We start from the raw sequence: 23,320 nt of genomic DNA, 5'->3' as shown, positions 1-23,320 counted from the left end.
AATCAATATTCCCTAGACTATTTAAGGAAGAACTTTTATATTTTGTATGTATATACATTTATGACAAGACTTTGATTTACTTCAATGCTTTACCTTGTGGTCGTTATCTAGAAGTTTGACCTAGGTTTGATAAAAGATCTTACCTATTCAAAATTTCCTCAACTATTCAAAATAGAACTTCCATACACTTTTTACATAATTCTTATGGCAACGCATTTCGTATCATACCGTGATATATGACCTTGTGACTTTTGTATTATCCAGAACAGCAAAATCATGCAAGTCAAATTGTTTTTGAGGCATTCTGTGTTATGTGAATTCATGTTCAGTTATGTTGTGGCTGTTGGGGCTAAGTAGGGGGTCACAATATGGGGTCAACATTTTTCGTGGGAATAAAAGATCCTATGATCCGCTCATCTACTGGTGTAGCGATAGTAGATGAGCGGGTCATACGATCTAATTTTAATTAGATTAAATGCAAACTATTCTAAAGCTCCAACAACTGAACAATGGTAGGGCCAAGGTGGCCTATGTTCCAGTTCTTGTATTGCTTAAGTGGCATACCGGGCCTCTTGTTACCTCGTAATTAGTAGAAGTATCTAAATGATTTATCATGAAAACCGGATAGGCTGATATTTGAAAAGGTAAAAAAAAAACATCTAACTCGTTGTAACGAGTTAAACATCTTGTTGTAACGAGTCTGTATCTCATAACCACGAGTTATTATCTCGTTATAACCAGCTATTATCTCGTTATAACGAGTACATAATATCGTTACAACGAGTTAGCATCATGTTACAACGAGTCGATATCTCGTTAGAACGAGTTAATGTCTCGTTATAATGAGTTAGGTATCTCGTGATAACGAGTTAGTATTGATAGGAACTTTAAAAGCCTTTTCTTTCCATATTATCGACGAAGTGATTAGAAATTATTTAACTCTCCCAATATAACGTCAGTACAATCCCTCGTTTACACATGATTATTTCATGATCACTGTTATGCAGGATTTTATTCTTTTTTTTCGTCGTAAAGATGACAAGAAAAATGTTAAGTATAGCTTTGAACAAATTAACAGGTGATGAGTCATCTTTTTTATTCAACAAAAGCATCTACTTTCCATTGTTAAGAATAAATCCACCTTTTGTCGTTCTAATAACAAGTCCAGTAAATTCAACAATGGTTTGGCAAATTTTGCTAGCTAATTCGATATTTGAGCCAAATATCAGCCAGCCTGGATATGATAAGTCATGCACACTGGATACAGTGTATTATATCGCGTAAACGAGATTTATATCGCATGCATGAAATTATCGGTCGTGCTCATGAAAAGTGATGTTGTTTTTCTCACGATATGCTATGTCGTGCGTACGAGATATTAAGTCGTATACACGGCATTTCATTTCCAAAAACTGTGATTCCTAAATATACCACCTTGCATTTGCATTCTCAAGTACAACAGACACCGTTATGCTCTCCACAAATTTATGTTTCAAGAAAATGTTTCAAGTAATTTCGTTTCTTAGAGTCTCTGGAAAAGCCGTTCTAATAATTCAATACTTAATTGTCATGATAGTATTGAGCACAATTCTGTAAAGATTAAACCATAAATTATTCTATTATAACATGTATTTCACAGTATATGCATGTCAAGTGTATTATAGCCAATTGGACTTCGCAACTGGGAGGCCGTGAGTTTGAGCATCGCTCGCGCCATGGTCACGTCAAACCTACGATGTTAATATAGGCAGTGATTGCTCCTTCGCCAAACGCAATTCGAAACCGATATGAACTTTAAAATGTTTACCTGATCAAGATATAGGGTTCACGGAGGGTGTGACATGTTGATAAAAGATGCTTGCTCCTCCTAGGCACTTGATCACACCTCTGGTGTGTCCAGGGGTCCGTTTTTGCACGACTATCTATTTTGTAGTGCTTATAAGAGTTATGTGATTGATCACTGTTTGTCAACTTCACCTTTCATGCAAGCAGTAACAGGTTATAAAACCCTCACTGATAAGGCTTTAAGCGCTAGATATCAGTCTAATCCTGTGGTACTTCATCTGCAACTGGTGATGTCTCAATATGAGTGACAAATTCTCGATGAGACGTAAAACAAACTTCCAGCCAACTGATCATTAGATATCAAACAACCAACCAACTGACCATTACATGTCAAGCAATATCTGTAGAGGTAGGACGCAGATGACAGAGGAAAAATTCGTCAGACAACGTTGAGGAGTGTACTAAAATCTCCTCATGACAGCTATCAACAGAACGACATGGCAAGTACAAGAAGATCGTCGTCAAGTCTTCACAACGAGCCCGGTGATCGAGGTGATAAGAGTGAGATATCAAGGTGGTTTAACTGAATAATGATAGAAAATAATTATTAATTCTGACTTAAGATTAAAACAATTTCATTCAAAATGCATAAAACTTTTAAGTGTCAAACTTGATAGCACTAATATCAGTGACACTGATCTGATCGTTCATTCGAATAACAAAAATCAAATTGAGCCTCGCGGTGAATTATGAATCGCAATGATACAATGTAATATATCTAAGGTATCACAAAAGCAGCTATATCTCAATGATGTAAAATCTTATACGGTACCAATTTTGATACACCAGATGCGCATTTCGACAAATAATGTCTCTTCAGTGATGCTCAATCGAAATGTATGAAATCCGAAATAACACCACTTGTTAGAGTTACTTTAGTGAAAAACAGAGTGCCAAAATGTGAAGTCAAATTCGTCTAAGGATAAGAGCTATGCATGAGGGAAATAATCCTTAATTTTGAAATGAATTTCTATCATAGCAATTAAATATGCATCCGTATTTTCAAGCTAGTAATGAAGTATTCATTGATGTATCGTTACATATTGAATAAATTATCTATGTACAGTTTATGATAAGGATACAAAATGTAGCAAGAAAGACAACTCTTAATTATCGAAAGAACAATATCAAGTTCAGGGACTACAATAAGATTACATGGTAAACAATCATATTAAACTGCACGAAACAAGGTCATTGTCTCCAAAATGACAAAAATAAACATATTGATACACATGTAAAAATGTTCCGAAATTGGAACTTGACATGTGTAGGCGTATTGTCAAGTAAAAAGAAAATAAATATCGCATTAGGCCAAATCTGTTCCATAACAATTGTTAGGCCGTTCTTTACACATTAATTTTGACTACAAATCACTCCTTCATGTGATTGAGACACAGTAGATGTGGCCGGTCAACAAAGGATACTTACTCCCATGTACTTGATCCCTCATCTGACGTGTCCAGGGGTTTATATTTTCCGTAATCTTTTTTATTGGAAGCAAACATAAACATAAAGATCTGTATACTATCACTGGAAAATGGTGCGTGATATCAGTTTTCTCAGCGCTAAATTGATGTTTAATTCATCAAAATATAAAGCGAAAGTTTTAAGAAATATTCTCTTTTACCAAAACCAATGCAATGATTTTAGTTTTAGCTTATAATGTCCCAAAATGAGCAAAATATTTTCCGATCGGAGGTTACACATCAAAGAAAATACATCGAAAAATATATGCGTAACTTGTAAAAAAAAAAAAAAAAAGCTCAAAAAACAGCTTTGGATTTCGCACATCCTTCATAGTTGGCTTTGGTATTGAATCGTTATTCCCTATGGGATTTCACATTGGGTAACCCACAACACACTTGTGACTCAGTTCCGATTATCTTTTTTCGCCATACATCTTTACAGAGGCGGATCCATGAACTGCGTTTAGGGGGCGCAACTTTATGAGGCAGGGGTTTTGGTACTATCTTCTGTCATTATTGATAGAGTGAAATCAATAAAATTACGCAAACTTTAAGGAGTTTTGAGATAAATGTAAGTTCTCCTAATAAACGTAATTCAATAAATCAGACAGATTTTGTTATTTATTGCCCTGAGAGTGGAAGAAATTATTGCTACTTTTATCGTATGCATTTTTCTAAACAACATACCACAAATTTACCTTAAATTTGAAAATTTTAGCCCCCCCCCCCTTAAATCATTTCTGACCGTATGTATTTTTCATACACATAGATAGCTATATTACATTCGAAAATGTTTTAATACTACATAATTATACACTGTATGTTTTAATGAACTCACTGGGAGGGTACTCTCCTAACAACCAAGGTTTTTATCCCATAGCTTGTATTTGATATTAAATACTATTCTTTGGAGAATACTTTCTTCCATCAGAATATATTAGTTTCTACTGCTTTACAAGTGAAAGGTAGATGTCATTGGAATAAAATATTCCGATTTTTCTACTTCAATAGCACTTAGAGAAATGTGATCTTACGATATTCCATGCTAGGATGGGATACCTCGCTTTATTTCATAAGTGTGCAAGTGAGATAAAGCATTAGCTTCCGGTCCGAACTACTTCTGACACTGTCCCCGCTTGGATGACATATTTTCTGTGTTTATGCATATCGATGCATGAAACAAAGCGTAAAACTTGTTAGTCTGTATTTATTTAGAATTTATTTATAGCAAAATTAAAAAGATGTTGCCCCCACTGACATATAATGCAAGTTACCGGCCAATAAAAATGCCAACGCGGTCAATAACTACCCAAAAATTACGATCAAAAAACAAAAAAAGTATGTGCACACTATTATCATCAACAAGGAATCGACCGCATACTAGACAAGCATAAACGAAAGTACCTCGACATGCTGTGGTGCAAAGTATTCACATACACAGTCTCTTTTCTCTGGAGCATATTGAATGTAACAAATCTCAATAGCTTTACTTACTAGGATTTTCTCTCGCCCTCAGATCCAAAGAAACTACGTAAATTAAATCCAAATGCACAAACACTTCTATTTTTCATTGTAAGCTGTTGAATATTCTAATAATGCTGCATTAAAATATTACATTCATAGATCGTTGTTAAACTTGTTTATTTCAAAAAGACGACGACATCAAACTTTTATCAGAAAGTCAGGCCTACGTCAAAAAATAAATACTCGGTCAATAGTTGTTACTTTGTTGGAATGGCAAAATCATTATTAATCATAAACTATAATCCCTTCTAAAACAATTTTCATCCTTGGTTTCTTTTATAAAAAATGCTCTTTTGTACTGTATATCAATGGATTATAAGCGCACTATTTTTTTTTTGCGTAAGGAAGACAGATTCAGCACGACGTCTGACCCACGGATTCAAAACAATTCAATCAGCTGTTTCTGCCATACTGGGGATCATCTCAAAATTAAGTGAAAAGAAGATGTATGAGCTTGAACTTGATACATTGTCAGAATGGGTTAAAAGCATAAGAGGGATATTAAAATCCCGCATTAGACACATGAAAACAAAAGTACGTAACATCTATCCTTCTGTGTTTAGTAAACCAGAAGTGATAAAAGAATTAGATAGGTTACATGAGGAATATGTTTTGGTTCCAGCTGACAAAGCTATTAATAACATTGTCTTTCTTTGTAAGGCTCATTATTACAACTGTATTTTAAACGAACTTGGCATTAATTCCACTTTTGGTAATCATACTTATACTCCAACAGCCCTTTCAAAAGATGGAATTCTTCAAATCCATGCTTCAGTTCTTGACACATTTAATATTCCAGTCAATGGGTCGAATGAATATGAGTTACCGTGCCTATATTGGATTCCAAAACTACATAAAAATCCTTAGAAACAAAGATACATTGCTGGATCCAGTAAGTGCTCTACTAAGCCCCCATCTTTGCTCCTCACGAAAATGTTAACAGCTGTGAAGGAGAAACTTCAAACTTACTGTGCGACTACATATGCCAGAAGTGGTGTTAATCAAATGTGGATTCTAAAAAATTCTAAAGAACTTTTAGTAAACTTGAAATTGCAGAATTTTTCCCAAATCAATAACATTAAAACCTATTACTTTTCAACACTACACACGACCATTGCTCACGATAAATTAAAGACTAGACTTTTTGCCATCATAGACAGTTCCTTCTTCAACAAAAACGGAAAACGGAAATATTCATATCTAGTGATCAGTCATTCAAAAACTTACTTTGTTAAACACCACTTTGATTCCACGCACAAGTACTCTGAAGTTGAAATTAAAAAAATATGCTAGAGTTCCTCATTGACAATATTTTCGTGGTCTTTGGTGATCAGGTCTTCCAACAGTCTGTTGGAATTCCCATGGGAAAGAATTGTGCTCCTTTGTTAGCTGACCTGTTTTTATATTCATATGAAGCAGAATTTATTCAAAAACTTCTACGTGAGAAGAAAAAATACCTCGCTGTGGCCTTCGGTTCGACTTTAAGATATATCGATGACGTTTTGCCTATAAACAATGATAGCTTTCATTCATATGTCGATTTGATATATCCCTGTGAGCTCGAAATGAGGGACACCACAGAGTCGTCCACTTCTGCTTCATACTTAGATATTTTATTGAAGGTGGACATTGACGGCGGACTGGCAGCTCGGCTGTGTGACAAACGGGATGATTTCAGCTTCTCCATCGTCAACTTCCCATATTTATGTAGCAATATTCAATTATCACCTGCATATGGTGTCTATATATCTCAACTGATTCGATATGCAAGAGCTTGTTCTGCGTATGGTCAGTTTTTAAATCGAGGTAAGCTACTGACAAACAAGTTGATGGTACAGGAATTTCAACGGTCTCCAATTGGGGTCTGCGTTTCGCAAATTCTCTGGTCGTTGTGGCGATCTACTTCGTCAATGCAACCTCGCATTGGGTCAGGTGCTGTCTGGCGTGTTTCATACCGATTGTTAAGCTGTTCTTGGCACACTGATTTTGACTGCGGATGGCTCCGTTTGCCTGATCGGGATATAGGGCTCACGGCGGGTGTGACCGGTCGACAGGGGATGCTTCCTCCTCCTGGGCGCCTGATCCCACCTCTGGTGTATCCAGGGGTCCGTGTTTGCCCAACTATCTATTTTGTATTGCTGATAGGATTGTGAGATTGATCGCTGTTCGTTATCTTCACCATGCATGAGATAAATAGAGCATCTATAATAGCGTATTTTGATATTTGGTTTATCCAACTCGTTGATATTGTGTATTTATTCGCTCGACAAGCCTTGCGAATAAGTACACCATGTCAACTAAATATCAAAACACACAATATATATATCCTCTATTTATCTCACCTGAACTTGTTAAAAGGTTACACATGTACATTTGACTCATGATAAGTGACTTTGGACCATCGCATCTTCATATTCTTTTACAAGGTTCCAGGAGCAACGGATGGACTATTCTTTAAACAATCATGGCTCATTTCTAAAGTGAGAAGACTATCATTTACAAATATCATTATGTGAGCTGCAGTTCGTCGTTGTATATCACTGATTTGTTGTTTTAAGGTAACAACACTCGCATTATTATCTGATAAAAGTCTCCATATGGGTAAAAAATCTCGAGAGAGACATTCAGCAAGATACAATCAATCAGTCAATCAATCTGACAAAAGTATCAAAAATGTATTCATTTCCATTTGTTAAAGTTATAACTAATAAGTAATATAATAAATATATACGTCATTGCACTTTTTAAGATGCGAGACATGCATAAGGAGAATCATACATCAATATCAGAAAATTGCAATTTTCCTTAAACAATATTATAAAACCTTGGTTATAACGATATAAACGTATTCATAACAATTTCATGAAATAGTTATCGTTTGGATTCAATATTTTGAAACATATAATTGATTATTCGTGTGTAACGAGGAGTTTTGAATTTGTTTATGCTTAAGGCAGTGATTGCAAGGCATCACACGGTTTATATTCATGTAGTATCTAAAGAGAGACTATGTTCGTTTCTGATTCCGGAATACATCACGCGCTTTAGCATCAGTAATAACAGACGATGGGAACAAAGACTTCTCAGATATAACCGGACACAGGGCAAAGTGAAAATATGTTTAGAATTATACAAGTAAAAATAGAATACAAATGAAAAATCCCTTATATTTTTATCATTTTTTAAATAACAGTCCTAAGTCTCCATGTAACCCCCCTCCCCTGTTAATTTTCTGTCTTAGAAAACGTAAATCTAATTCTCCAACCACTGGGCCTATTTAAACCATAATATGTAAAACTTATACGATATCAATTTTGATGCACCAGATGCATAATGTTATAAATCTCAAAACATGTGTACAGTGTTCGTACACATAATCTAGAATGCTGGATATCTATAATATCCAAGGGAGGCTGTAGGCCGTGGAAACACGAGTTACGTAAACGCGTCATTTTGTAGGAAAATCTATTTAATAGTTCTTAGCATTTGCTGTTAATATCTTTTTCTCAATTAGTTCGGTTAATTCTTATAATGTCAAAAATAAGAAAGTTTTGTTGTTGTTTATAAACGCTTGGTTTAAAAGGAATGAAAAACATCACAGGTATTACGACGTCACAATGCACATTTTACATCATCTGCATTATATTTCCTGTGTTTTTAACACACATTTACAGAGCACGAATATATAAGTGATTTCAAACAAAAAGTAGTATATACATCCCCACAGCAAGAGTACAATCATTCTATGTGGGATAAATTCAATAATAGCCATTAACACATTTTTATAGTTATGATACGAGTTAAAATATATACATGTAACATGCCTATTTATATCACCTACAGCATTTATATAAGGAGGGGAGGGGTGCAACTATAGTGCTCATAGCGCCATGGTAAACCTGAAAACCAATATTGATACTTTCAGGAAACATTCCTACTACATCGTAACATATTTTAGAACATAAGTAAAAATAAAAGGAATTCATTAGTTGTTTATTTCTCTGGGGGCTGAAAATATGTCTGCTTTGGTGAATAATTGCCTTCTAAAAATAGCAAAACTGTTCATAAGCAGCCGTGGTTCTCCTTCATATGAAAGTGAATGAACATCGTCATGCAAATTATATATTAATTAAAGCTTTAAATTTAATTTAGTATAAAATATTATCACTTACTCTTTTTGTATCAATTTTAAACACCATCTGAAACCCTTGTACCATTTATCACGGAAATTCTACAAGAGGGGTTACTATGACAACCACAACATCACAATCCCTGTGAAAACCATATAGAATATTTTATAATTAGTTACAAATACTGTCAACTATAAAATAAATAAAAATCATAGAATCATTAATTTTCAGTAACCCATGCAATCACTACCTTTAACAAGATTTTTATAATAACTACCAGAAAAGATTTCAATAGAATTCATGTTCATTTAGCATGCAACTGGGTCTGTTGTCATGGAGGTGTAAGATCAGGATATAGGAGTCTAGAAGACTATCAAAGACTAACGCTTCTCTAGATGGCGTACATTATACTACGTCTACTCATGATGAAGTGTATTTGAATAAGCACATTAGAGTTTAGGGTGTTTCACTTACCCATATATGGACAGTGTATAAACAGTATGAATCGAAACCAAAATAGGGAATCTTTTCAAACAATCTGCTGCAAACATTCACAATTTATTGCATTGATGTTCTGCGTCTGATCAGTTTTTAAATCGGGACCGGCTACTAATAAGTAAGTTGATGTTACCTGGCTTTCAACGGGGATATACAACCCAAATAATATTTTTCTGTAATGAATCTTCATTTTGTACGACGTTTAAATCATACATGTAAATTCCCAGTCATTTATTTCCAACAGGTTCTCCAAGACTTAGGGCTATAAAAAGTGTGCAAGCCCTGCATGCTTCATGCACGATAAATTGAGATAATAAGTTAGTATTGTATACTTTGTACTGCATATGCGTGAAAACAGCGTTATTTCCTGCAGATTTTTCATGATTTTGAAGTCCCCAAAATGAAGTTTTTGACGATTGATACTAAACCTGTAAAATGATAACCAACTCGTCATTTTGAAAACAAAATAGTATGAGTGACAAAAACATTTTAAAAGCCGCTTACCTGGCAATCTTAAAGTGAAAATGATTACATTTGATATTGATCACGGTCTGTATACTTTCAGGGTCGGGCATGGTTACTCTGGCACATATGGTCATCAATGTAGGACGCCTTAAGGAGGCTTCATACAAAGGATGGATGTATTGGTTGATATGCTTCTTTGGCTCAGTTTGGTTGTACATGTAATTAGTACATCTGTAACATTCCTATAAAAACAAAAAGGACTTACAGATTTTCTTTGATGTCCAAACACTGAAATATTTTCGCCACTGTTTGGACTCATTGAAAATCATGGGAATAGAGTACATTCCTTACGGTAAATGGTATTTATTGTACCTGTAAAATAATTGATTTAATTTTTAATTTCCATCATCTTTTAAACAGGTGGTATGTAAGAAGTGGTGTTAAGCGTTTTTATTTTTATTAGATTTTGTCAGGATGATTAGCGTTCACACACATCAACAATAGCTCTAACACTCCATTTTAGAGTGTCCTCAAATAAAGATGAAGAAAGAGTAAACTCTGGTGACTTAATAGTAAATTTATTTTGAAATTATATACATGTATAACGTAATTGTAGTGCTGTATACCCAGGTTAGAAATAAAACAAAATTCGCCAATCCGAAATACGATTGCATTTTGAGCCCGCCTTACGTTCATTCATGTTTACATTTCCAGGTTTTTATCTTTGATATCTTTAAATAAAAATTGTAATGCTAATCATTTACTTATGAACGCGCTGCATTTGTAAACAATGCGCTTATGAATACAAAAGTACTCAATAAAGATAGTACGTCACTTTAACGGCTGAGAATACCAATGGAAATGAAAGTAGAATGTAGAACGAACATTTGAAAGGTGATGAAAACGAACAGTGATCAATTTCATAACTCCTATAAGAAATATAAAATAAAGTGTTGGAAAAACACGGACCCCTGGAAAAACCAGGAGTGGGATAATGTGTCTAGGAGAAGCATGCATCTCCTGTTGACCGGTCACACCCGTCATGAGCCCTATGTTTTGATCAGGTAAACGAAATAATCCGTAGTTAAAATCAATGTGCCAAGAACGACTTAACAATCGATATATGTGAGGTCATTAAATGCGACGCCTCACAACGGCACACATACATCTATCATGAAATATGACGACGTGAAGCATCGCAATTCATACGCTCATGTATTTTCAAAAATGGAATACATTTCTTAAATAATCCCCAAAAAATAGGTAATTCCCAGATGATTAATTTTATTAGTAACATTTAAATATAAGTGTTGAATAACTGATTGAGACGTATACAATACAAGAATTTAAACTATTCACTTGATCTGCAGTTGAAAATTTAATGTGATAACATTTACCTAATTCACCATTTAAGAGGAAAGAAATGCCTAACAGCGCAAATATTCACCATGTCAGTAAATTAATTAAACTTTGTCACTTGCGACTGTATAACAGAAGATTTCTGCAATAATGAATGTTAATGATGAAGTTTTTGACAGTGCAGGAAATTTCCTAGTGCATTAGTTTTGTAACATCACTTAACGCATAGCCTATATATACATATCAGCTAACCGAAATAGCTCTTCAGATCTGTCTTGTGGGTAAACAAGTCTTACGCCTGACTCCCTGTGTCTGTGATACAAACACAATATCGTTTATCCTTATTCTTCACGTGGTGGACTACGCAGGTTTTGTGATTTTGTATCACAATACAGTACACATTCGTTTGAATCTTTCGGATTTAGATTTGTCGAAATGAACAGGCTAATTTTGATTTTCTGGACTACGTTTCTCTACCCTGCAGAATTCCGTAAACTTTGCCCAAAGTCTGTAGACAAGCCGCTTAGATTGAAAGACCCGGATGACTGTACAAAATACCATTTGTGTGTGGACATGAGGGAGTTCATCATTACATGTCCGGAGCAATATGTAGTTAGTGACCACTCCTTGAAATGTGTCCCAGAGGGTTCAGTCTTCGACACCTGTAAGTACTACATATAAATAAAAATTACTATCAGGTTTTTTTTTCAAAGTTTATAATTCAATTTTCAGTATTCTTAATTTTGGTGAATTAACACAAGGGGATCATCCTGGGCGTGTTTTTCAAGTAGAGTGAAAATAATTCCACTTGAGTTAATAATCGTGTTTGGAGGATTGTAGGAACTCGAAAACCTTAAATGTTTACTACATGTTTAATGCATAATTTATGTTTTGGTCTATATTTACCTAATCTTGTTGGTGACGAATAGACATGCACTGCATCTTAACATGTATGAGTGTAGTCTCTGTATCACTAAAAAGGAACAAAGGAATAATATCAATGAGGTATTGTATCAATTTTAATGACACTTAGGATAGAATAGAGAATGTACCCACGCTCGATCAAAATGAAGATATGATTAGATTAAATGCAGTGAGGAATAATTCCTTATAAATAATAACAAAGCTAAAGAAATTTTAGATCATTGTTTGTTATAAGATGTCAGCACATCGATGTTCCTATCACTCTGTCTTTTAGCATTAAGATATACCAATGTGCATTTCAAAATGATCCAAAGATCATGCGTTCTAAGATCAGGTTCCTCTTTTAAGTAAGGACATCATGTAAATGAGAAGGATACTAGAATGTGCTGAATCAAGGAAACTTTACTGTTTTTGTCTTACATTTAATAATTAATTTAGTATTTCTTAATCCATGTATATTTTATTTTGGATTGCATAAATAATGTCACAATGGAACATACTATTTTCTGTATCATGCTGCCATTTGTAAGGTAATTGTTTAAGCAAATGAAATTGCTAACTTTTCATGTTTAAATATATCAATGTTAATCGCATGATACTATTTGCTTTAATTTCAAACGTACATTATTCCAACTAGAAAAACATGACACATAGAAATCATTTACACACACCCTTTTATCTGCCCAATTTGATATGTACCTGGTATGGACGAATTCAGTAATATTTATAGGAAATTACAACTTTGACTGAATTTAGAAAAGGACAAAAATAAACACGGTAAGAATTACCATAGATAGATTTTCCTATTCTGCCTAAATTGCAGACTCATATTTTTTCTTTCCTTTTAATCAAAAAAATTATTTTCAAATCAAAGAAAATATCACATGCAAAATCTGCTGGGGTGGTTTATGACAGGTGGAAGATCTATGTTTTTACAAATTAGATTAATTTCGTTCCCACAAAAAAAAAAATCATTCCCACAATTATTCTAAAATTACGGTATTCAATGGAAGGTGAAAATAGTTAACAGTTTTCAATCTCATAACTTCTATAAGCAATATAAAATACAGAGTTTGGCAAACACAGACACCTGGACACACCAGAGGTGGAATTAGGTGCCTAGGAGGAGTAAGCGTCTACCATTGACCGGTCACACCCGCCATGAACCCTATATCCGGATCAGGTAAACAGAGTTATCCGTAGTCAAAATCAGTCTACCAAGGACGGCCTAACAATCGATATGAAACACGTCAGACAGCATTTGAACCAATGATAGGTTGTATGGCGACCATATTTCATATCTAGTAAGTGGATGGTGGCAATTTTGTAACCATGATATCGTTTTGAAGAGTTCATCAAATAAAGTTAACCCACCATAGGAATATTGGAAATGTTTCTTACTGTTTGATTTACTTCACCTAGAATTTTTCATTTAAGTCTATAGGAAGAGCATGTTTTATCATATTATTTTGTAAAAGATAATACATTTGCATACAATTATCTTCGTAAAAGTTACAAAGACTACTTCTTTTTGAAAATCTGAAATAAAATTAATAATTCACCGCACATTTAAATCATTCGAAATTGTTTAATATCCTTTCGTTATACATTGAATACCTTAAAATCAGGTTTACATTAACTTCCATTACTTATGGGTAATTCAATACATGAACCCTAATTTGTTATTCATTTAAATTTATTTAGGCTAACACACAGTATGTCTCACAATAAATTTGTAGCAAGTTTAGTAACTTTAGTTCATACATGTATATCATATACTGGCAGAAAAAAGAAACGTAATTTCGGTTTTTGTCATAAAACTTTTAAACACGTAGACGAATTTTAATTAAATTTGACACTGAGATATCTCCGTGTACTGTGAAAATGTTCTTCAGTGAAAGTTCAGCCGACCGTGATACTACTCGATGCTGCATGCTTTCAGCGGAGTTTTCAAGAAAGCGTGCCTGCACCATATCGGCTGGTGAATCATTTCAAATGGAACATTGATGCAGTACAGATCATCTACACAACATTATTTTTCGAAGTGATTGTAGACCGAAATTCCGCGATTGAATGAAGTCGATTGGGGTAAAGCCATTGCTCTTATGATGCAGGGGCATTCGCAACGTCATGTAGCCCAGCAATATGGTGTACATTATATTAATAGAATCCTTAGTACGACTGTGGGATAGGGAAATTCCACGGAGGGGACAATATTTACGGTCTAGGACGAGGCTTTGCCGACAGCGAATCTTGTGTCAGAGGTGGAATTTCCCTATCCAACACGAGGGAATAATGAAGAATCATTTTTCTCACATTTTACCCACAGTTGATTGCATAAATTCAAGAGCTTCGAGAAAATTCAAATTGATCAAAATCCTTTTCTGAATTTCAATGCAGAAATGAATTAGACAGCCACAAGATGATATCCGAAATGGTTTGCAGTATAAGTGTAAAATAAAAGACCCAAGACTGTCCACCCGAAGCAAAATAGTGTTGCAGTTTCGATGTTGTTATTTAGACTAGAAAATAAATGTTATAGACTCGGTGAATTTCACAACCTTAGTAGTCCTTTGACAAGCGAATTTTCAGAATATCTTATTTCGTGGGAATTAATTTTATTTCGAGGTAACGAATTTCATTTCGTAGGAAGAAATTTTATTTCGAGGGAACAAATTTTATTTGATGGAAACGAATTTGATGTCGAGAGAACGGATTTTGAATAACTGAATACCATTCTAATTCTATGCAAAAGTACTCTGAAGTAGCTATCAAAATGATGCTGGAATTCCTCATTGAAAATATATTCGTATTTTCTGGCTATCAGGTATTGCAACACTCTGTCGGACTTCCTAAGGACACGAATAGTTTTATATTCTCACGAAGCAGAATTTATTCAGGAGCTTGTAAATGAGAAGAAAGAAAATTCTTGCTTTGGCCTTCAACTCGACATTTAGATTATCGACGACGTTTTATCAATGATCATTTTCATTCATATGTCGATTCGATATATTCCTGTGAACTCGATAAAAAATCATCACATAGTTTTCCACATATGCTTCATACTTACATATTTCATTGAACATAGATATTTATGGCAAACTAACAACTCAACTTTGTGACAAACGAGATAACTTAGGTTCTCGATCGCCAACTTATCAATGTAGCAATATTCCCTTATCGCCTGCATATGGTGTTTATGTGTTTCGACTTATTCGATGCGAAAGAGCGTGTTATGCGTATAGTAATGATCATTTTTGTTAAATCGAGGCAGGCTACTGACGAATTAGTTAATGTCACAGGTGTATTAACAGTTTCATTTAAAGTCAGTATTTTGCATTTTGTGCTCGTTATGATGATTCGATTTACCAATACAACCTGTCATCGTGTAAAATATTATCTGACTTGTTTCATGCCAATTATTAGGCCGCTCCTTACACACTGAATTTGACTCGGATTACTCCCTTCACCTTATCAAGATATATTGATTCGTGTTTCCCTACTCGTAATTTTGATTTGTTAAAGGAGTTTATAAGGGTGATGTGGATATTTCATGTTATATACAATGTACAAGGCATTTATACAAGTATTTAAACATAAAAACGATACATTAAATGAGATGATTCATAGCGATCTATCTGTACAAATGATATACGTGTACACAATGGACATATAGACATGGAAACAGGTGTCTATTGTAAGAAATTATAATTACACGCATACCTTAATATACTATTATTCCACTTTCTGCTTTCAATGAATATACGCTAAATATGTATGATGTATTAATACTCACTAAATCTGTATGATGTATGGTTTTGTAATTATCCGTAGATATTTGAAAATAACTAAAGTTCTGCAGGTTTGCCTCTTCACTTCTTAAGCAAAATGATCACGTGTTGTTGTTATGTACATATATACGTGCTCTTATGATAGCGTTTCCTACTTTCACTTATTCTTTAGAAGTATTGTGATACTTTGCTCTCATCAACGCAAAGGACGTTTATATACTTCAATATTTATATGATACCCCTACTGAAGCTTTATAATATTTCTTTATTCATAGGAAATTTTCTGAAGCTTTCATTATTCATATGACATACCAAATATAGATTTCTAAGCTTTTCTTATTTACATATTGTACTAATATATTTCTATAAACTTTTTGTACCTATATGATATACCTAGCATACACGTAACTTTATAAGCTTTCTTTATTTTTATGTTCTATCTAACAGAGTTTTATAATCTTTCATTATTTATAAGAAATGTCTTTGATAGTTGTTTTTTTTAACTTTCATCATTTATATAAAATATTTGCTATAGTTTTATAAGCTTTTAATACTTATATGGTATGCCAAATATAGTTTTATAAGATTTCATAATTTATATGAAATACCTACCATAGTTGTATAAGCTTTCATTATCTATATGATACTTGTCTACAATAGTTGTAAAAGCTTCCATCAATCATATATGTCAACTATAGTTGCATAAGTTTCCGTTATTTATATGAAAGGTCTTCATGTTTTATGAACTTCCATTATTTATATATGTCAACTATAGTTTCATAAATTTCAATTCTTCATATGAAAGGTCTATATGTTTTATAAACTTCCATTATTTATATATGCCTACTTTAGTTTTATAAGCTTTCTCTATTTGCATAAAATACCCATTACAGTTTTCATAAGCTGGTTTTTTTTTTTATTATTTATTTATATGAATTTATTTAGATCTTATAAGCTTCAAATGTTCTAGGTAAATTTCATTTTCAAACGTAATTCTAAACGTACGCGCATCCCCAATATAAACATTCTTTGGGGTTTGTTATGAAAAGGATACCCTAGATGTATATCATTCAGAGCCTATGCCCCTCAATGGACAAGGATTAGGTTAACACAAATATTATAAACCGTTCAGATATAGTAAATTGTATTTTACAGTAGAGCTGAATAACCGCAAAAACATCATTTGTTATGTCAGGAATTAATTAATACTTAGTTCTATTAATGTAGTAATTAAAATTTGGAATATGAAATGTCAAACACGCGTGTTGAAAGAAACCATCAATGTTAAATATGTTCTAACAAAAGGCTTTCTTATGAATGTGTGTAATTTATAGTTACCAATTTCAAAAGCACTGTTACCATTTCAACAACGCATATTTACTTTATTAATGAAAATTTAATCTAAGATAGTGCCTCATTTTAAAGTTAAATACTATCTTAAATACATTGTGAAATAATTGCTTTCTGTAAGTTGTTTCTCCATTTAACACATCCAGCTAATTCAGCATACTTGACTGGTAATGCTTCCCTTATCAACTCTAAATTCCATTGAAACTTGAAACGCCCAAAACAAGGTCTTCTCCTTATTCGATTTCGTAGAGTTTGTACCAGATAGATTTTGTTTGTTCCACTGATAACACTTTTTCTTCTATTTTGTTGGGATTAGTTTGAAGTTATACTGTATATTGGGGTGACTTATTTAAAACACGGATCCTTGAATCTACCAGGGGTCGGGTCAGGTGTCTAGGAGAAGTAAGCATCCCCTGTCCATCGATCATATAGCCCTATGTCTTGATCAGGTAAACGAAGTAATCCGTAGTCAAAATCAATGTCCTTAGAACAGTCTAACAATCGGTATGAAACACGTCATACATCATTCGAAACAATGTTAGGTTGTGTTCACAAACTAGATAGTTAACACGACCTTTGAAATCTCGTAATACTGACTTTAAATGAGATTGTTATAACCCCTGCGCCATCAACTTGTTTCTCAGTAGACTGCCTTGATTTAAAAAAAATATTATATATGGAACAACCTCTTGTGTATCGAATATATTGAGATATATACAAACCAGTCGCAGGTAATAATCGAATATTGCTACATAAATATGGGAGGTTGGCAATGGAGGATCTCAAACCATCACGTTTGCGATAAAGTTGAGTTATTAGTTTGCCGTTAATATTCATTTTCAACAAAATATCTAAGTATTATTTTTTATTTCAAGTTCACAATGATATGTAGAATCGACATATGAACGAAAATCATTATTGTTAATATGTTTCTATCTCTAGGGCACTTATACTTTCTGATTTCAACAAATTATATTATATATATCCTAGTAGGATTAGGCAGAGCGAAAATTAGCCTGATACTGATGTACAACGTCACTTGCATTATTTCTCTTTTGACACTGAATTATGTTTCTCCTGCATTTACCAAAATTTAAAAAAAAAAGGAATTATCATACATGCGGCACAATCTCACCGCAGTTCTGTTTTTTGTTGCGTAAAGATCAATAAAATCAACACCAATGTAAAGATGAAATATGTCATTTATTGAAATAAAAATAGGTGTACAAAACATGATAGGGGATCAGCTAGTCATATCATACAAAATAGTATTTCTATATACTGATCCCCTAAAACTACTAATGTACAACATATACACAAAATACAAAATACATAAAGTATATATAGCAAAGAGATGGCACGTCAAAAATCAAAACAAGCATAGCAGAATGAATCACATTTAATTCAAGTTAGATAGGAAAGTTGGGGGTGGAAATGGGTGTGCCAAATCGTATTTGTTTTCTTGTGAAACATAGTTTTGATAGTTTAAAGTAAGAAAGAGACTCTTGGAAACTCTACACTTTAATGACAGACCATTTTATACTCTGATAGTAGAAAGGGATAATGGATTTTAAAACAGAGAAATAGCATAAAAACGTTGGTTACTCTCTGCTAATAAAAATAGAGAAATACATGTATGTTTACTCCTCCTGGGAACCCGATCCCACTTCTGGTATATTCATGAGTCCGTTTTTGCCCAACTCTCTATTTTGTATTGCTTATAGGAGTTATGAGATTGATCACTGTTCTTAACGGTTCATATTCTAATTAGATGCATACCGGTCGACAGGGAATGATTACTTCTCCTAGGCACCTGATCCCACCTCTATTGTGTCTCCGGGGGTCCGTGTTTGCCCAACTCTCTATTTTGTATTGCTTATAGGAGTTATGAGATTGATCACTGTTCTTAACGGTTTATATTCGAATTACATAAATACAACTACAATTACGTCCAGGATAAATATCCTAGTATAAATTTCCTCTCTCCTAGCTTTTGTTCATTGGGATATGTTTTAAGGATTTTTGGATGTTGATGTTGCTTTTGTTTGTTTCTTTGTTTCCTTTTGAATAAATTATAATTATCAGGAAAACATTGACGGTGTAATTGATTGTGTTTTGTCATTATTTTAGGTCCCGCAGAAGAAAAATGGCGCCGAGGTCTATGTCTTCGCTTCCCAAATATCACCCTAGAACACCCGTATAACTGTGCGAAATATTATGTCTGTGATTCTAAAAATCCCATCGGAACTATGGCACGGATCAAGGAATGCGACTTTCCGTACTTATTCAATCCTAGATCAGGACGATGTGAACACTACAGTATCATAAAATGCGGACAACGATATGAACCCAAAAACCGATGTAAGAATTCTCTGCAAAGTCTGTGTTTAAGCACTGAAAGAAAGCGATGTGCAGAAGAACTGAATGTCTTTTAATAACATGCAATGTCCATACGTCTGATCACCGCTTGGCACTGTTTAATTTGCACAATAGATGTAAACTGAAATGATAATCCAATAATGCTTATACATACATTTATTGATATTCTAGAGAATATTAATTGGTTTTTGAGAATCATTGTGTATCTCAATGGATAATAGTCACTGCATTACTAATATATGCTCCATAAACATTAAAAAGTCTAATTGATTCAAATGCATGAATTACGTATGAATGAGCCGACGCCTGTCAAAATATATAGGTGTATATAGCATTGTTTTTTATCGTTTCTACGGCGTCAAAAATGAAACCTTTTGCACAATTTCTTTAAAAGGCAGCTTAACATTCAAAATATCCACATTTTCATTAAGCATTCATAGAGTACATGCGTAATTAGAAAGCAAATGGTCATTTTACACCTTAAGGTATTCAACGACTAACGATCATATTTCATATTTATGAAATGGATGGTTGGATATTTGTTATCATGGTATTATTACAAATAGTTTAAAGCAAAACAGTATTCCCTGGTAGAGATTTCCAAAATTGTAATTACTCCTTGATTTATTTCAACTAGAATTTTACATTTAAGTGTATGAGTAAAGCTTGTTTTACTAAAAATGATTTAAGCAGAAATTAAATTTTCATACAAATTTCTCGGTAAAATTATATATAAACCTTTTATGCAAATATGAAATAAAATTAATCATTTACCAGATGTATTTTTCGAAAATTAGATTTGTCATACTCTTACCAAGGGCGGATAACATTCCAACACATCTCAAGTGCAAAAATGTCGGCGTCTGATCATTTACCAGTCATGTGAATTTGATGTTCGCTTCAATCGTTGCTTAACGATATTTTTTTTATTCATTCAAAATTGTTCAATTTCCTTTCACTATACATAGAATACCATAGATCAGTAAACGGTGTTTGATCACACCTGCGCTTTGATTTCCAAGCAAAAATATAAACAGACCAAAAATATGAAATATTATACTTTTACTGAAAGTTATAATGAATACGAACTTGCATCATTTCCTTAACGTTCTGACAAAACCTATTGTTGTTTTAGGAGAAAATGTTATTCTTATTTTCTATAAATATAACAATTCTATTGGAGGTAAAAAGCAATCACCATTGCACAGCGTTATGTACAGATCATGCATATTGATAGCAATTTTGATGTAGACAAATGTTTTAGTTTAATTGAACACAATTTAAATCAATTCAGAATACAAAGATGTTAATATTATTGTACATTGTTTTGAAGGTGAATATGATAAATACCTGTGCGAGCATGCGCATTGTCCACCTTGTTTTCTACGGTATCCAAGTTGTTATGGACTTCGCGAAGGTTTGAACCCCTGGCCAGGCAAGGAGGGTACCCCGTATTTCCTGGTGTGCAGAGATGGACGAGTTCGCTTCAGTGGAACATGTCCAGACACACCAATGTCACATCAAATATTTGATCCATCTAGAAATATGTGTGTAGAACATCGTCAGTATCGGCGTCATCGGAAAGATCACGGTGATTGAGAAAACCATTGTGCGACTAGACCTTTCTTTACAGTGTATACACTTTCATTTACTTTGTTTTTGTAAAATGTGATTGTTTGAAATACGAGAAACTCATTTTTGATCATCTCTGTCAGTAATTGGTAGAGTTATTTAACTACTCCACTGATGTATGGGAATGGCGATGTCACCCTCCCTGTCCCCTCCTACTCAGTGAACCTCTCTCTGTTGCCCTTCTAATCCATAATTCCATTCCCCGCCCCTCCTGCTTACTCTGCCCGCTCCTAATGTGTCATTTTATTCAGCGCTATCAAATTTACACTTACATTGAACATTTCAAGCTGAAACAGACCAATATTTTGCACTGCAAAATACAGTATCTCTATGAAACATGAAATTGGTTTATTCATTTTAAAAGATCATAAAAAAAAAATGATATTTCCCTTCGGCGAGTTTGAAAAACAACGTTTTATTCTTTTAATCTAAATATCAGCTTGATGAATGATGTTTGTATACGGGAACAGGAATCGATCTGTAATTCTGTGATTTATATGTTGCAGAATAAGGAATTTGAAAGCTTAAATCCCATTTCTCTCATTAGACTCCTCTGTTCAATCTCGTGTCAATACATTGTTCCTTGCTGTTTGGTTCATTTTACGACATCTCTACCTAGCTTGGTTCAGTGATATATCACGTCTCCTCGTAAGATAGACAGGTTGTACAATAATAACCCGCTGAATAAATGAAAATGCAGAGAAAATGAACAACGAAAATCGGTAAACAATTTGTTAACATTTTGTGTCAATGTTCGTTATCCTTACCTTTCATATTATAGAAATGTGCAGTGTTTTTTTTAATTCAAGAAATATATTTAATTATCTATCCTTTTTGCATTTTATATAATATATATACATTGATGTATGTATGAAATCCTTTCTGCAATAAAATTATAAACCTTACGTTTGTTCTGTTACATTATCAGTATCATCTACAGCAATTATATATTGTTAAAATATCATAATTTATGGAGTAGTAGTTATCTCAAATTTTACAACATGACATAAACACTCTAGCCCTTATAGAGTGGTATTCCATGTTCTTATAATTTGCTATGACCTGTAAGTTCTACATTTATAATATAAATCTGAGTGTACAACAGTTAAGAAGATTATATATATGAAAGTTTTTTTTATACATGCAAGTAAAGAGTCTGAAAAAAAGTCATTACACAATAATTATAAAGCACCTTCATTGTGGCCTTAGTAAAAATCACTCTAAACCGCTGTACTGAATAAAAACACATAAATGAAATATATATTACATGTAGATGAAAGACAGACAAAAATTATAAGGAAAAAAACCGCAATATTGAATGAAAATTAAGAATATTTTTTTGTAATAAAAACTTGAAATATGAAATACAAATTGATATACGTATGATTTTATAAGGTGGAATGACAAGGCATGCAGTTAATAGTTTATGAAATGAATGTCACCTTAAATTCATATACACGAGGTTTAAGATGCATTTCAAAATCGATGTTTGAAGGCATATAGTTCCAAAACGACCCTGCGGCTACATTTAATAGTCTGTTGCAATACATGAAAGATCAAAATTGCGATTTAAGCAGAGCTAGGTTATTTTCGGATCCAAGATATAGTCCAAATTTGGTAGATGATTATGTGCTCCTCAATGTAGGCGGCGGAATGGTGTGTATCTTTTTGTATGTACAAGCAAAAAATGCATTAGATGCGTTGTTCAATTGGAAGCCAGTGTAGTATCATTACACGGTTCCTTTCATATCTTCCGGATTTTGGATTTGAATAACCCTGCAAAGGAGTTGATCAGCACTTCCCGGAGTTTTAAAACTGTTTTATTGTCAGGTAAAATTATGACTAGTGTTATTTACTCAATGTTTGCTGGGGGTCTCTGTGGCCGAGTGGTTAGAGTATTGCGCTCAAAATCACAAGGCCTTTCACCTCTTTCGGCGCGGGTTAGAATCCTGGTAAG

At 33.5% G+C, this 23,320-nt stretch overlaps 1 protein-coding gene across 1 annotated transcript; it reads left to right on the top strand.

Moving 5' to 3' along the window:
* Positions 1-10,940: 10,940 nt before the first annotated feature.
* On the top strand, positions 10,941-22,268 carry LOC125653597 (uncharacterized). The gene is made up of 3 exons (XM_048883165.2): positions 10,941-11,951; positions 19,483-19,713; positions 21,065-22,268. The coding sequence occupies exons 1-3, from the start codon at positions 11,723-11,725 to the stop codon at positions 21,328-21,330; spliced, it is 726 nt and encodes a 241-aa protein (XP_048739122.2). The 5' UTR covers positions 10,941-11,722; the 3' UTR covers positions 21,331-22,268.
* Positions 22,269-23,320: the final 1,052 nt, after the last annotated feature.

This window comes from Ostrea edulis, chromosome 7 (genome assembly GCF_947568905.1).
Source record: "Ostrea edulis chromosome 7, xbOstEdul1.1, whole genome shotgun sequence".
In the NCBI taxonomy this organism is placed as follows: domain Eukaryota; kingdom Metazoa; phylum Mollusca; class Bivalvia; order Ostreida; family Ostreidae; genus Ostrea; species Ostrea edulis.
The sequence above is the reverse complement of the archived record's forward strand: the minus strand, read 5'-3'. Positions and strand labels throughout refer to the sequence as shown.

Bases quoted from the DNA above. Each gene is read 5' to 3' on its own strand.
- LOC125653597 (XM_048883165.2), top strand. From the start codon at position 11,723: ATGAACAGGCTAATTTTGATTTTCTGGACTACGTTTCTCTACCCTGCA. The intron at 11,952-19,482 runs GTAAGTACTACA...TCATTATTTTAG, and splicing joins GGGTTCAGTCTTCGACACCT to GTCCCGCAGAAGAAAAATGG. The intron at 19,714-21,064 runs GTAAGAATTCTC...ATTGTTTTGAAG, and splicing joins ATATGAACCCAAAAACCGAT to GTGAATATGATAAATACCTG.